The 17,804-nt window shown below is 42.1% G+C and overlaps 1 protein-coding gene across 1 annotated transcript in view; it reads right to left on the reverse strand.

Annotated features, from left to right (window-relative positions):
- The window catches only part of LOC139442386 (papilin-like), a 177,724-nt gene that overhangs the window by 92,393 nt on the left and 67,527 nt on the right, over positions 1-17,804 (reverse strand). Inside the window, exon 14 of the mRNA XM_071223189.1 lies at positions 3,811-3,931. Within this exon, the coding sequence (XP_071079290.1) occupies positions 3,811-3,931 (121 nt within the window). The remainder of the gene's footprint in view (positions 1-3,810; positions 3,932-17,804) is intronic.

Below are 17,804 nucleotides of genomic sequence, written 5' to 3' on the forward strand. Positions count from 1 at the left end.
TGTCTCAACAAGCCTTGTACATTATGTCTGTGATACACATGGCCAATACCTGACTTGTGAGAGGGGAGTGAAGTCAATGTCTCAACAAGCCTTGTACATTATGTCTGTGATACACACGGCCAATACCTGACTTGTGAGAGAGGAGTGAAGTCAATGTCCCAACAAGCCTTGTGCATTATGTCTGTGATACACACGGCCAATACCTGACTTGTGAGAGGTGAGTGAAGTCAATGTCCCAACAAGCCTTGTACATAATGTCAGTGATACACACGGCCAATACCTGACTTGTAAGAGGGGGGTGAAGTCAATGTCCCAACAAGCCTTGTATATTATGTCTGTGATACACATGGCCAATACCTGACTTGTAAGAGGGGCGTGAAGTCAATGTCCCAACAAGCCTTGTATATTATGTCAGTGATACACACGGCCAATACCTGACTTGTAAGAGGGGGGTGAAGTCAATGTCCCAACAAGCCTTGTATATTATGTCTGTGATACACATGGCCAATACCTGACTTGTAAGAGGGGCGTGAAGTCAATGTCCCAACAAGCCTTGTACATTATGTCTGTGAAACACACGGCCAATACCTGACTTGTGAGAGAGGAGTGAATTCAATGTCCCAACAAGCCTTGTACATTATGTCTGTCATACACACGGCCAATACCTGACTTGTGAGAGAGGCGTGAAGTCAATGTCCCAACAAGCTTTGTACATTATGTCTGTGAAACACAAGGCCAATACCTGACTTGTGAGAGAGGAGTGAATTCAATGTCCCAACAAGCCTTGTACATTATGTCTGTCATACACACAGCCAATACCTGACTTGTGAGAGAAGAGAGAAGTCAATGTCCAAACAAGCCTTGTACATTATATCTGTGATACACACGGCCAATACCTGACTTGTGAGAGAGGAGTGAATTCAATGTCCCAACAAGCTTTGTACATTATGTCTGTGATACACATGGCCAATACCTGACTTGTGAGAGGGGCGTGAAGTCAATGTCCCAACAAGCCTTGTACATAATGTCTGTCATACACATGGCCAATACCTGACTTGTGAGAGGGGCGTGAAGTCAATGTCCCAACAAGCTTTGTACATTATGTCTGTGATACACACGGCCAATACCTGACTTGTGAGAGAGGCGTGAAGTCAATGTCCCAACAAGCTTTGTACATTATATCTGTGATACACACGGCCAATACCTGACTTGTGAGAGAAGAGTGAAGTCAATGACCCAACAAGCTTTGTACATTATATCTGTGATACACACAGCCAATACCTGACTTGTGAGAGAAGAGTGAAGTCAATGTCCCAACAAGCCTTGTACATAATGTCTGTGATACACATGGCCAATATCTGACTTGTGAGAGAAGAGAGAAGTCAATGTCCCAACAAGCCTTGTACATAATGTCTGTGATACACATGGCCAATACCTGACTTGTGAGAGGGGCGTGAAGTCAATGTCCCAACAAGCCTTGTACATAATGTCTGTGATACACATGGCCAATATCTGACTTGTGAGAGAAGAGAGAAGTCAATGTCCCAACAAGCCTTGTACATAATGTCTGTGATACACATGGCCAATACCTGACTTGTGAGAGAATAGAGAAGTCAATGTCCCAACAAGCCTTGTACATTATGTCTGTGATACACACGGCCAATACCTGGTTCCCAACTTAATTGCTACACATAATTTGTTTAACATTATGAACAAGCTCATGGGAGAGATAATAAGATTCTAAACAAGATTGTCAAATGTGTCAAATTAATAACATTCCAAATGATTGCATGTATAGGAATTACTGCCAAATTTCTATTAGTTCTAAGGATATCATGATTATAAGGATTTTTTTGTTGGCATGAAAAATATACTTATGTTTCTTAGTGATGAAATAAAATACTACAAATAACATTCAAGAGGGATAGAGAGAATACAGTATTTTATTTAAAACATGTATTTTATCACTCATGTTAAGAATTCTTCTAAACATTCAATTTCAAGTGCATAGCAGATGAAGCATCTTATACCTCTTGATATCAGAGTGAGTGAGTTAGTGAGTTCGGTTTAACGCTGCTTTTAACAGTATTCCAGTTATATCACGGCATGTCAATTAATGTGGGAGGAAAGCCCGAAGTGATGCAGGTCTCAAACGTTTACCATTTAAGTGATACCCACAAGAACGGGTATGGTGCTGACAAACCTAGAAACATTATCGCAGACGCTGAGATTACTGGGCCACCCATGCCCCCCTTGATATCAGAGCTGTATCTGCCTCCAGCTATAGAATGTTCCGCAATAATTCATGTCAGTTTGTTTACATTTCCCACATGAAATTAAATTTTTCTTTAAGATCACACAAGTGTCAGGCAGCACAAGGGTTTCAGAAACTGCATTCGGAAGACAGTTCATGTAATAATGTCAATACGTCTACTTATCCCCTTACATGTTTATCAAATTTCGTGTGAACATGAAATCTGACATCAATGAAGTCCACTATCCATCTGCAGGAATACATCACTTAGGCTGAGGAAATGAAGTCCAGTCTGGCTGCAACTGATCCCCCCACATGGTGAGATATATACATCATGTACACCCAGCACCATATACACTAGTGCCAGCATCCCTCCTCCACAATTAGATTGTACAGGCAAGGGCAAACACAACCATCTTAAAGAAAGTGAAGTCAATCATAGAAGATTGCAATTTACACTAGAGGCCCCTGTATTCTTTGTTTACTGGTAGGGTCGGGTTGACATGTAATTCCTCTGCCAGCATGCATGACAGGGCCGTATTTCGGGCACTGAGATTCCTTGGCTGAATGGAGACTGTAGCAGATTGCATGAGTCCCCCTCATTTCATGCATGCTGGGATTCAAGTAATTAACTAAGTACGTGCTGGTTGAGAAGGATGAAAATATACATGTTTCATTGCTTTATTAATGAAACATAAAATATTATTACTATGACTAAATTTGCAACATGGACTTAGTCAGAGACATTAAGGACTAAAGAATGATGCTTGCAACTGGTTAAAGGAAGAAAATATTTTTCTTACTAATTTGTGTTAGGATCTACATACCTGTTGTCCTGGCAACAGCCCAAGGATCTATGTACCTGTTGTCATGGCAGCAGGACAAGGATCTACATACTTGTTGTCATGGCAACAGCCCAAGGATCTATGTACCTGTTGTCATGGCAACAGGACAAGGATCTACATACCTGTTGTCCTGGCAACAGCCCAAGAATATATGTACCTGTTGTCATGGCAACAGGACAAGGATCTACATACCTGTTATCCTGGCAACAGCCCAAGGATCTATTTACCTGTTGTCATGGCAACAGCCCAAGGATCAATGTACCTGTTGTCCTGGCAACAGGGCAGAAATCTACATACCTGTTGTCCTGGCAACAGCCCAAGGATCAACATACCTTGTCCTGGCAACAGCCCAAGGATCTACGTACCTGTTGTCCTGGCAACACCCCAAGGATCTACGTACCTGTTGTCCTGGCAACAGCCCAAGGATCTACGTACCTGTTGTCCTGGCAACAGGGCAAGGATCAACGTACCTGTTGTCCTGGCAACAGGGCAAGGATCTATGTACCTGCTGTCCTGGCAACACCCCAAGGATCTACGTACCTGTTGTCCTGGCAACAGCCCAAGGATCTATGTACCTGTTGTCCTGGCAACAGCCCAAGGATCTACGTACCTGTTGTCCTGGCAACAGCCCTAGGATCTATGTACCTGTTGTCCTGGCAACAGGGCAAGGATCTACCAGTCTTCCTGGTAACAGAACAAGGATCTACGTACCCGTTTTCCTGGCAACAGGACAGTTGCGGTACTTGGGCCCCTGTGCAGCAGTCACACCATCAGGACAACACCCATACCGTGTGGCAGAACACTGCACAGGCAGTGGTGAGATTGGTCTCCCCTGCAAAAGAATAATAGAAAACATATTGCAGGCAGGCAAGGAAGCAACGTCAACTTCACCCAACAAATAAAATATTTTGTGAAATACAATAATGTCTGTTAAAATCAATGTATGTGGAGAACTGAAAAGAATTTGAACTACATGCATAAAATTGTTGCCAACCAATTACCCGTTTCATTCTGAACGCTACAAGGCTCTTGCACACAAATTAGAAAAAGTCCTACCCATAATGTCCATCATTATGAGTCGAGAATGTCTGTCAAGTTAGGAAGTATGAGAAAAAGAGAAGATTATCACAGATAAATGATGATTGCAAATTTGTTTTTCGATCAGTATGACCAAGTATGCGCCAATCAAAAACCCCTCTGTACAACCAAACCAACACCTTTAAAAGATTTGCCGCCAGAGTTTAGCACATTCCACACAAAATAAAGAGATGTTTTCTGTTTGCCTTAATTATATATAAGATTGTTTTTGTGTTGTTTTAGCCCAATTAAAACCGACTCTTCATGTCGGGAATGTGTTAGATCATGATTACATCTGTCAAGGAATGTCATGCTTAGTTTGGTTTTAACTGGTCTCCTCCAAGTAAATTGAGTCTGTTTCTATGGGGTATCTCTCATTCCTTGCAGCGTATAATTATTGCAGTTATCACCACCCTACCTAACGGTGTCTAGTTTCCCACAGTTACTATCTAAATGGTATTTAATGGCTTGACACTTCTCTTCCGACCAACAAGTAGAAGTCAGTGTGTCATCTCATTCTCCTTCCAAGGAAGTCACAGAATCAGCAATTACACCTGTAACAGGATCACTGGAAACCTCATTATTATGACTGCAGGTCAAGTTCAATGATTTCAATGTGTGACCTCTGACCTGGAACAATTGAACCGCTGCCACCAGTGAATGAAGTGGTTTATTGGGATGCTGCACAGCCCTGTCTGTGGCTCGGCAGAAGAGGATCACAACAGCACAACAGGTGTGGGACGGACAGCGTGGCTGACATTCTTTAGGATGCTTTTGTCAGTGTGCACAGAAACACAAAGCTTTGTGACACCCTTTCGTATCAGATAAAGCCTCATGTCATGCTGTGTAGAGTAGGGAGCTTTCTTCATATGACTTCAAACAGTTTTAGACAACAATGTGGATAGAGTTTTAACTGTGAGGAAAAGTATAGGTGATGAGTTATAGAGACCATTATATGAGCATGTGTGTCATACTGAATTTACAGAACAAGAATTCTCCCTGATTGAGAGTGAAGGTAATACACATATTCTAACATGAGTTTTGTAAAATCAGTATGACACACATGGGTGTGTAATAATTTCCTTATTACCTGGTACCCATTATTTACTAATTCTTTTGAGACCCCTTTCAGAAAAATGCACTTATCGTGACCGCCAGCTCAGAAAACCACAATTGTCGAATGACATCAACAGTCTTCAGCTATGACATTGTTTCTAGTGTGACATCACTCGACCATCAACAATACACTTGTGTGTGTGAAGTGATTTTGCAGTAGTGAACATACGATTTTTATGAACTTGAAATATTTATATTATCTACGAATATCACATTACAAACATATCGGGGTTCATAAAAATCATATGTGCCCCAGGGTCATATCACTTCCCAAGACAACAGTGTATTGTTTCCGCATCCGGACGGTATTGTTGACATCCTTCGAATCTTATCGTGACATGAGGTCGGAATGACGTCACACTAGAAACGATGTCATTTGACAAAGTGTGGTTCCGCTGCTGTTGCAACCTGCTGTCCTGATAGGTAAACACTAAAATTTGTATCTGTATGTAGACATCTTCTTCGGTTATAAATAGAACATTATATTCGTGTTCATGTCATACTATGTTTACGACTCAAGTGTCTAAACATAGTACATGAACACAAATATAACATATATATATATAAATATATCCTCTACATATGCAATATTGGCAAGTGAAACTTTGTGTTAATTAAAACACTTCTCTTGTTCTGAGAAGCTGGAACACAAAGCAGTTTTCAAATGTAGTAAACTGAAAATTTTCCCATTTTCACTACTTTTCGTATGTGTGTGTGTGTATGTTGTTTAACGCCACACTCAGCAATATTCTAACTACATGATGGCGGCTTTGGACCAGACAGTCCAATGACTGATATTGTGAGGAATAATCCACGCCTTCGGGGTACTACGACACGCCATCACTCAAGCCACCAAGTCTGACCACCCAATCTATGAAATCACCTCTTACGACCAGCATGGCTACCTGGGGGCCAATTCTAACCCAGACTCTGACAGAGGTCATTATTTTCCCAAGCTGTATTACCATAATTTTAAAGTACAAATTACAAAGGAAAAGGGTTCATTGTTTGACTTAACTGTGTCTTAGTTAAAACTGATATTATAATTGATCAAACATGAATTGGAATCATGTATGAAACAGCCCATTGTTGTTTCCTAAAGCTGTGTTGGGGTCAGCTCCTGCTGTAGGGGGGTCAGGGCAACACTTGAGGGGGAGGGTCCCGGGCAGGTGATTGATGGCCTGGACAGCTCACCCACTTACACTGACAGGATGGCTTAGCGTAAGCCCACCTTCTCCGTCACTGCATAATGTAGATTACTATATTGACAGTTTCATCAAGAACTAACATTGTCTACATATTCCATGTAAATGTATCTTGAATTTTCAGATGGCATTTTGATTTGTGAGGATGCCATAATGCCGAAAACAAACCCTGGTTTAACAATACAGCCCCTGTCCTTCAGTGATGATGCATACCGTTACGTGCACGGACAAAACTAATTCCGTAGTCTGAAACAAGGATTGTCTCCATCACGATGTGAAGTAAGGAGTGTCTTAAACAGCATTATCAAGGTTTCAAGGCCAGTGGAAATGTATGGGTAACTATGAAACACGAGAAAACATAATAGTCCATTTAGTGTAGGAGCATCTGTTTAATCTAAGAAAATAACTCTGGCTGCAGTTGTCATGGAACCTGCATAAGGATTTGTTCTTTTATCAACTGTCGCAATTCCTTACTTGTATTTCAGTTATGTCATAGCATGTCAGGTTAATGTTGGAGAAAAGCCGACACTGATACATCAAAATATATATATATATATATAGATAGATAGACAGATATATATATATATATATATATATATATATACAGTGGTCCCTCGCTACAATGCTACCAATGGGGTCCAAATAATTGGTGGGCGTTATAGACGATGAGCCGTTTAACTGAGGCCGAGGCGGGGGAGCGCGCTCGGCAAATATCAAATCATCAATATGTGTTTATCTCACGTCACGTCAAAATAGTATATATTTTTATGGACCTAAATCTACCTGTAATATCATTTATTAAATCTGTCACATTTCACAATGTCTGAAGTACGTATTCCATTTCAATGTATCATTTTTTATCTATAAATTAATGAAAACTTGTGTTTTAGGTATGTCTTTGATATGTTAAAACTCTACGATAGTACTGGAAAACGAAATTGGGTAACAAACGTAAAAGAATTATTATTTATTACGGGTTTTAATTATGTGTGGTATAATCAGTGTGTAGAATCAGACCCGCTCTTTTTAATGTCCTTCACCCAGAGACTAAAAGATATGTATTTGCAGAAATGGTTAGAATTAATGTCCAAATCAAATAAATGTTTATATTATAGAATCATGAAAAGTAATATTGAAATTGAGGCGTACCTCTGTAAAGTTGTGTTTAAAAAATTTAGAATTGCACTAGCACGATTTAGATGTTCCTCTCACAACCTGTATATAGAGACTGGTAGATATAATCACACTGATAGAAGAGACAGAATATGCACATTGTGTAACACAAATTCAACTGAAGATGAGTTTCACTTTCTTCTGGTATGTCAAGCTTACAAACATTTACGTGATAAATATTAGCCAACTTTCTACTCTGTACACCCGAATGTCCATAAGTTTGTAGATCTTTTAACTTCATCTAATGATACTATGTTATATAACCTGTCAACATATGTTTATCACGCAATGTCACATAGAAACAGAATTGTTAGTTAACAACCACGTCACCTACATGTAAATACGCATTGTACTATAGGCCTGTGGCCTTTTAAGTACTGAATAAAACTAATGATGAAAACTAGTGTTGGTTAGATGGTTTGTTGTTTAACGCCACACTCAGCAATATTCCACCTATTTGACCGCAGTCTGTAAACAATGGAGTCCGTACTAGACAATCCAGTGATTAATATGAGCATCGATCCACACAACTGGGATCAATGACATGCATCACCCAAGTCCGTGAGCCTGACCCCCCGATCCCATTAGTCGCCTCTTACGGCAAGCATAGTCACCTTTTACGGCAAACATTGGTTGCTGAAGTCCTAAAATGTCCTTAAAATGATGCTGAGAGTGAAGGTTGGGCTAGAAGACACAAAAGTTCTTGGCAGAGACTGAATAAACATATATGAGATTATGTCACATGAAAGATTTTCTCCTAAAACTATCAAATATCTGAAACCTATTAAAGACACCCTGCTTTTGGGGTATCTGCATCTCCTAGACAAACACTGCATGTAGATTGTCAACAAGTTGTGCTGAGTCACATTCCCCACAGCACCACTGTGGGAGAGCTGGCAGTATCACTGCTGGCATCTGATTGGCTGACACACCCACTGCCACCATCACCTGGTATAGTAGCCTGACATGAAGGCTCTACTGGATGTATATGATCCCAAAACATGGAACTGATTAATCTTTATGAGAAACTAATGATAGTATCTTAAGCTTCTATATTCTATGATGAATACGTCTAGCTGACACATTAATTACTGGTAATGATAATTCTCACACAACTCCTGCCACTTTGATTAAGCGGCTTCGCACATGATAGCCTATTTTTTGTCAAAGATTAAAACTATCTCTGTATAACTCTAAAACATAAGGAGCGGTTGGATAGCTTAGTGGTTACAGCGTTACCTCGTCGCACCTAAGGCCAGGGCTCGATTCCCCAAATGATTGCTATGTGTGAAACCATTTCTGGTGTCCCACACCACGATATAGCTGGAATATTGCTAAAATTGGCATAAAATCCAACTCACTCGCTCATTGAAATAAAAAATATAAATAAAATACAAAATGTTAAAAAGAGGTTAATATGTTAGCAAACATTCTGTCAAATACTTATGGTACCCCATATGTGTTACTAGACCTATCACTGAATAACCAGTAGGACAGCAAGTGCTTTGATTCCTGTTATCAGAGGAATTAGACATATCACAATATTACCACTACTAAAAAAGGTTAGATTGAAATGGCTGTTGTTCAAAGATAAACCAAAATATCAGGCTATTTGTTATACCTGTCTTAAATCCAAAGGATTCAAAAACATTATTGCTCTGGGGACAAAAAATGATTCATCACATTAAACCTACCGGTACCATACTTCCTCCAATAAGCATGCTGGAGCTTATTCTTTGAAAAACCTTCCAAACTTGGCAGTAATTAGAGATCCGGTGTAAAGTCTGAAAGTATACCCCCCATTCAAAGTATACCTGGGTAGATTCTGGGGCCTTCCAGAATCAACCCCCAGGGGTGTAATCTGGGAGCTCCTCCCAGAATCTACCCTGAGGTATAACCTGGGAGCTCCCAGAATCTACCCAGGGTTACAACTATAATCTGGGACTTCCCAGAATCTACCCAGGGTTACAACTATAATCTGGGACTTCCCAGAATCTACCCAGGGTTACAACTATAATCTGGGACTTTCCAGAATCTACCCAGGGTTACAACTATAATCTGGGACTTCCCAGAATCTACCCAGGGTTACAACTATAATCTGGGACTTCCCAGAATCTACCCAGGGTTACAACTATAATCTGGGACTTCCCAGAATCTACCCAGGGTTACAACTATAATCTGGGACTTTCCAGAATCTACCCAGGGTTACAACTATAATCTGGGACTTCCCAGAATCTACCCAGGGTTACAACTATAATCTGGGACTTCCCAGAATCTACCCAGGGTTACAACTATAATCTAGGAGCTCCAAGAATCTACTGCAGCCCTGTTTGATTTAAACATTTTTATTTCATGAATGTACTTGAAGTTTTCTTTTTGGGGATGCATCTAACTCAGTCTTGATCTCTTCTGGTCAATTGCTGTAACAACATTGTCATCTGATCAAGTTTACATAAATACCTATTCAGTACACAATTAGTTTTAAAACATTTATATCCTGTTATTTTAGTTTAAACAATATTTATTTCTTCTTTGCATGTATAAAACAACATTTTGAATTTTTGGATACTATAACAATTTAGTATTATCTACCCCGGGGTATACTCTGGGAGTTCCCAGAATCTACCCGGGTATACTCTGAAAGGGGGTAGATTTTGGCAGCTTACACCGGTACTTAAGATTATGGGAACACTTAGTTTTAGACACAGTAAAATGATAAGCTATCATGGGTTCCCAGCCTTGTCTCCCAAATATATGTTGGAAAACAATGCGCAAAAACACACATCACATAATTTGATTCTGAGATGCAGTGAATTTGTATGTCCGCTATTCAGATGTACTGACAATAAAGCTTATGTCCCTATATTTTTCATTGTTCCCTAACTAGTTTCCATCAGTATAAGCTACAGTAACTAATAAATGGACATACAATAGAATTGTATGGTCTTGGTACAGAATGAATTTCGAGATAGTAGTAACATAAATGTAACATACCCAGCGCTCCCTAGAGACCTACTGCTTATTGTGCTGTATGCTGCTTCGTAACCAACGGTTATTGGAGTCCAGTGCCTATCACAGACCCAGCGCTCCCTAGAGACCTACTGCTTATTGTGCCGTATGCTGCTTCGTAACCAACGGTTATTGGAGTCCAGTGCCTATCACAGACCCTGCGCTCCCTAGAGACTTACTGCTTATTGTGCCGTATGCTGCTTCGTAACCAACGGTTATTGGAGTCCAGTGCCTATCACAGACCCTGCGCTCCCTAGAGACCTACTGCTTATTGTGCTGTATGCTGCTTCGTAACCAACGGTTATTGGAGTCCAGTGCCTATCACAGACCCTGCGCTCCCTAGAGACCTACTGCTTATTGTGCCGTATGCTGCTTTGTAACTAACGGTTATTGGAGTCCAGTGCCTATCACAGACCCTGCGCTCCCTAGAGACCTACTGCTTATTGTGCCGTATGCTGCTTCGTAACTAACGGTTAATGGAGTCCAGTGCCTATCACAGACCCTGCGCTCCCTAGAGACCTACTGCTTATTGTGCCGTATGCTGCTTCGTAACTAACGGTTATTGGAGTCCAGTGCCTATCACAGACCCTGCGCTCCCTAGAGACTTACTGCTTATTGTGCTGTATGCTGCTTCGTAACCAACGGTTATTGGAGTCCAGTGCCTATCACAGACCCTGCGCTCCCTAGAGACCTACTGCTTATTGTGCTGTATGCTGCTTCATAACCAACGGTTATTGGAGTCCAGTGCCTATCACAGACCCTGCGCTCCCTAGAGACCTACTGCTTATTGTGCTGTATGCTGCTTCGTAACCAACGGTTATTGGAGTCCAGTGCCTATCACAGACCCTGCGCTCCCTAGAGACTTACTGCTTATTGTGCTGTATGCTGCTTCGTAACCAACGGTTATTGGAGTCCAGTGCCTATCACAGACCCTGCACTCCCTAGAGACCTACTGCTTATTGTGCCGTATGCTGCTTCGTAACCAACGGTTATTGGAGTCCAGTGCCTATCACAGACCCTGCGCTCCCTAGAGACCTACTGCTTATTGTGCCGTATGCTGCTTCGTAACCAACGGTTATTGGAGTCCAGTGCCTATCACAGACCCTGCGCTCCCTAGAGACTTACTGCTTATTGTGCTGTATGCTGCTTCGTAACTAACGGTTATTGGAGTCCAGTGCCTATCACAGACCCTGCGCTCCCTAGAGACTTATTGCTTATTGTGCCGTATGCTGCTTCGTAACCAACGGTTATTGGAGTCCAGTGCCTATTACAGACCAGCGCTTATTTGAGTAAATACTGTAAATCTTAACTCTGTTAGCCCATCCCTATACTTTCCGCCACCAGCCAACCCTGGGAGTAACAATTATGAAATGTACACACACAGATGATCATATTGGAGTTAATGGAGTCCGGTGCCTATCACAGACCCAGCGCTTATTTGAGTAAATAATGTAAATCTTAACTCTGTTAGCCCATCCCTATACTTTCCGCCACCAGCCAACCCTGGGAGTAACAATTATGAAATGTACACACACAGATGATCATATCGGAGTTAATGGAGTCCGGTGCCTATCACAGACCCAGCGCTTATTTGAGTAAATAATGTAAATCTTAACTCTGTTAGCCCATCCCTATACTTTCCGCCACCAGCCAACCCTGGGAGTAACAATTATGAAATGTACACACACAGATGATCATATCAGAGTTAATGGAGTCCGGTGCCTATTACACACCAGCGCTTATTTGAGTAAATACTGTAAATCTTAACTCTGTTAGCCCATCCCTATACTTACAGCTGCAAGCCAGCCCTGGGGGTAACAATTATGAAATGTACACACACAGATGATCATATCAGAGTTATCAGCAAGCGCGAGCAGTGTGCATTTCCCTTTAAAACAACGCTCCCACAGACCATCCCCGAAATAAGCCTCCTCACAAATACCAGTCTGTGTCCACAGACAAACTCTGTCATAGTCTCACAGAGCAGGTTTCTGATCCTCAACAAATCAAAATGCATTTACTTTACATCGTTCAAGACTGCCTTTCTTTGGACAGATCCTTCCTGATAACATGGCACCTACATTAGTCTGAGGAAGTATGTATCAAATGTTTAGCCAATTGGAATTTATGTTATTTAGTTAAAGTAAGGTTTCCGTAACAGAATATATTCCAAAGTGAGTGAGTGAGTTGGATTTTTCATTGCTTTAACAGATTTCCAGTTATATCACGGCTTCTCAGCTTAATGTGGTCGTAAAGCCCAAAGTGATGCAGGTCTTAGACATTTACCATTTTGGTGAAACCCACAAGCACAGGTATGGTACCTAGAAACAATCAAGGGGGAACTGCAATTTGAACCCACAATAATATGTTTCTGGCATTATGTTTCTATGTTCCACAGCGAAAGGGGTGCCTTAGATGACTGGACCACCAGTGCCCCAAAAGCGCAGAAGCAGGAATCCTAATGTGTCATTCAATAAAAGATATTCCAACAGGCACATACACATAGATATGTGTTTGATTGGCATTACAAGCACCTGTCCTGGTGCAGTTGGCATCACAGGAGAGCTTACTCCAGCCAACAACAAATTTGAAAATATAAAATTCCGTCAAAACAGATTCCATTGGGTGTACATGGCAAAATAGGGGTGAAAATTATATGAATGGATCACTGAAGATTGGTGTGTACGTGTTGTGGAAGATGAAATAGCTCACATAACATCATCTCTGTTAAATCAAACACTAGTCATTTGAGGTGAGGTGAGGTGAGGTGAAATGGGGTTTAATGTTGCGTCCAAGATTATTGCACTTATATAGTGACGTGCATGTACGTGTGTGTGTTTGTGTGGCTGCTTGTACTAGTCCGGACTGATGCCGATTTATAGTGCTAGCTCACTGAGATACCATGACGCAGTTTAACATGAATACCCCACTCAGACACAGTATACTGACTCCGAGCAGACCAGTCCTTGTTTTAGCCCCTTAATGCCGAGCGCCAGTCAGGGTAACAACAAGTACCATCTTTTAACGTCTTTTGGTATGACGCGGTCGGGGATCAAACCCCGGACCTTCCGCTCTCCGGGCGGACGCTCTACCACTAGACCACGGAGGCGGTCCTAGTCATTTGAGGAACGTAACAGTAATTGCTTAAGCCCAAAAGATCAGATATATACTCAACAGGAGTTAAAGACCACTCGATCTTTTCATGACTACAGTTAATCTGGCATGGCAAAAGCCCCTTAGCCCCTTAATGCTGAGCGCCAGACAGGGTAACAACAAGTACCATCTTTTAACGTCTTTTGGTATGACGCGGTCGGGGATCAAACCCCGGACCTTCCGCTCTCCGGGCGGACGCTCTACCACTAGACCACGGAGGTGAGGTGAAATTGGGTTTAACGTCGCGTCCAAGATTATTGCACTTATATAGCGACGTGCATGCACGTGTATGTGTGTGTGTGGCTGCTTGTACTAGTCCGGACTGATGCCGATTTATAGTGCTAGCTCACTGAGATACCATGCCGCAGTTTAACATGAATACCCCACTCAGACACAGTATACTGACTCCGAGCCGACCAGTCCTTGTTTTAGCCCTTTAATGCCGAGCGCCAGACAGGGTAACAACAAGTACAATCTTTTAACGTCTTTTTGTATGACGCGGCCCGGGATCGAACCCTGGACCTTCCGCTCTCCGGGCGGACGCTCTACCACAGGACCACGGAGGCGGTCCTAGTCATTTGAGGAACTTAACAGTAATTGCTTAAGCCCAAAAGATCAGATATATACTCAAAAGAAGTTAAAGACCACTTGATCTTTTCATGACTACAGTTAATCTGGCATGACGAAATGCGGTTAAAGACTTGATTGTTTTACTGTAATTTATCTGTCATGGCATGGCGGATTAACTGTGGTCATGGCATGTAAGATGAACTATAGTCATATGAAAAAAAAAAGGGGGTCTCTAACTTCTTTTGAATATAGTTCAATGGACACTAACGCCTGACCAGAAATTAATCATAGAGATTGAAATCACAAACAACTGTCTGACTACTAACTAAATCAATGGCCATTCTGGCTTAATGTCTTTATATGTGTATTTCTGTGGCTGGAATGACCCTAACATTTGTGTGTGCCAGGGATCCTTATGATAAACACATCGGACCAGCATCACTCCACACTGACATCTGCTGAAACTGGTATGGGTTATTTTGACTGGTCTACACGTACTCCCAACCTAGTCCACCTTTCTGTTGGAGTGTGGAAATGCTTCTCTGTGACTGACAGATGATGGCTTGTCAAACAACTTCAGAATGAAAACAGATTCACTACATGCAGTGCATCACAAGGGATGAGGTGAGGTGAGGTGAAATTGGGTTAAACGTCCTGTCCAAGATTATTGCACTTATATAGCGACGTGCATGCACGTATATGTGTGTGTGTGTGGCTGCTTGTACTAGTCCTGACTCATGCCGATTTATAGTGCTAGCACACTTAGATACCATGCCACAGTTTAACATGAATACCCCACTCAGAGACAGTATACTGACTCCGAGCCGACAAGTCCTTGTTTTAGCCCCTTAATGCCGAGTGCCAGACAGGGTAACAACAAGTACCATCTTTTAACGTCTTTAGGTATGATGCGGTCGGGGATCGAACCCCCAACCTTCCGCTCTCCGGGCGGACGCTCTACCATTAGACCAGGGAGGCGGTCGACAAGGGATGAGGGCGTGATGGGGAGCGTCAAAAAAAAAGAAAAGAAAAAAGAATCACTGCAGTCATACTGATCATGTACAAATGTTTGCCCTAGGAACAAAGCACCATATGATGTGACAGGATCTTGCTGCTTTATTTTAACAGTTGGCTTTCTATAATACAAAGCCATCGATTATTCTGTTTGACTTCCAAAATACCCATATATACAATGTGAAATAGAAGTTTCACTTCCCTTTTGACCAACAAGTCTAGGTTTCTGGTAACATCAGCTGTTTAATCCTTTTAATCCGTATCCTTACTCCACATCAGCCTTTATTACCCATGTGCTTCATTACCTGTGTGCATCATTACCTGTGTGCTTCATCACCTGTGTGCTTCATTACCTGTGTGCTTCATTACCCATGTGCTTCATTGCCTGTGTGCTTCATTACCCGTGTGCTTCATTACCCATGTGCTTCATTACCCGTGTGCTTCATTACCCATGTGCTTCATTACCTGTGTGCTTCATTACCTGTGTGCTTCATTACATGTGTGCTTCATTACCCATGTGCTTCATTATCTGTGTGCTTCATTACCTATGTGCTTCATTACCCGTGTGCTTCATTACCCATGTGCTTCATTACCTGTGTGCTTCATTACCTGTGTGCTTCATTACCTGTGTGCTTCATTACCCGTGTGCTTCATTACCCATGTGCTTCATTACCCATGTGCTTCATTACCCATGTGCTTCATTACCCATGTGCTTCATTACCCATGTGCTTCATTACCCGTGTGCTTCATTACCCATGTGCTTCATTACCTGTGTGCTTCATTACCTGTGTGCTTCATTACCTGTGTGCTTCATTGCCTGTGTGCTTCATTACCCGTGTGCTTCATTACCTGTGTGCTTCATTACATGTGTGCTTCATTACCCATGTGCTTCATTGCCCATGTGCTTCATTACCCATGTGCTTCATTATCTGTGTGCTTCATTGCCTGTGTGCTTCATTACCCATGTGCTTCATTGCCCATGTGCTTCACTACCCATGTGCTTCATTATCTGTGTGCTTCATTGCCTGTGTGCTTCATTACCCGTGTGCTTCATTACCCATGTGCTTCATTACATGTGTGCTTCATTACCCATGTGCTTCATTGCCCATGTGCTTCATTACCCATGTGCTTCATTACCTGTGTGCTTCATTACCTGTGTGCTTCATTACCCGTGTGCTTCATTGCCTGTGTGCTTCATTACCTGTGTGCTTCATTACCCATGTGCTTCATTGCCTGTGTGCTTCATTACCTGTGTGCTTCATTACCCATATGCTTCATTACATGTGTGCTTCATTACCTGTGTGCTTCATTGCCTGTGTGCTTCATTACCCGTGTGCTTCATTACCCATGTGCTTCATTACCTGTGTGCTTCATTATCCATGTGCTTCATTGCCCATGTGCTTCATTACCCATGTGCTTCATTGCCCATGTGCTTCATTACCCGTGTGCTTCATTACCCATGTGCTTCATTGCCTGTGTGCTTCATTGCCCATGTGCTTCATTACCTGTGTGCTTCATTACCCGTGTGCTTCATTACCCGTGTGCTTCATTACCCATGTGCTTCATTACCCATGTGCTTCATTGCCTGTGTGCTTCATTACCCGTGTGCTTCATTACCCATGTGCTTCATTACCCATGTGCTTCATTACCTGTGTGCTTCATTGCCCATGTGCTTCATTACCCATGTGCTTCATTACCCATGTGCTTCATAACCTGTGTGCTTCATTACCCATGTGCTTCATTACCCATGTGCTTCATTGCCTGTGTGCTTCATTACCTGTGTGCTTCATTACCCATGTGCTTCATTACCTGTGTGCTTCATTACCTGTGTGCTTCATTACCCGTGTGCTTCATTACCCATGTGCTTCATTACATGTGTGCTTCATTACATGTGTGCTTCATTGCCTGTGTGCTTCATTACCCGTGTGCTTCATTACCCATGTGCTTCATTACATGTGTGCTTCATTACCCATGTGCTTCATTGCCCATGTGCTTCATTACCCATGTGCTTCATTACCCATGTGCTTCATTACCTGTGTGCTTCATTGCCTGTGTGCTTCATTACCCGTGTGCTTCATTGCCCATGTGCTTCATTACCCATGTGCTTCATTACCCATGTGCTTCATTGCCCATGTGCTTCATTACCTGTGTGCTTCATTACCTGTGTGCTTCATTACCTGTGTGCTTCATTACCCATGTGCTTCATTGCCCATGTGATTCATTACCTGTGTGCTTCATTACCTGTGTGCTTCATTACCCATGTGCTTCATTACATGTGTGCTTCATTACCTGTGTGCTTCATTACCCGTGTGCTTCATTACCCATGTGCTTCATTACATGTGTGCTTCATTACATGTGTGCTTCATTGCCTGTGTGCTTCATTACCCG

Source organism: Haliotis cracherodii, unplaced genomic scaffold (assembly GCF_022045235.1).
Source record: "Haliotis cracherodii isolate W230 unplaced genomic scaffold, xgHalCrac1.p SCAF_5, whole genome shotgun sequence".
Taxonomy (NCBI): domain Eukaryota; kingdom Metazoa; phylum Mollusca; class Gastropoda; order Lepetellida; family Haliotidae; genus Haliotis; species Haliotis cracherodii.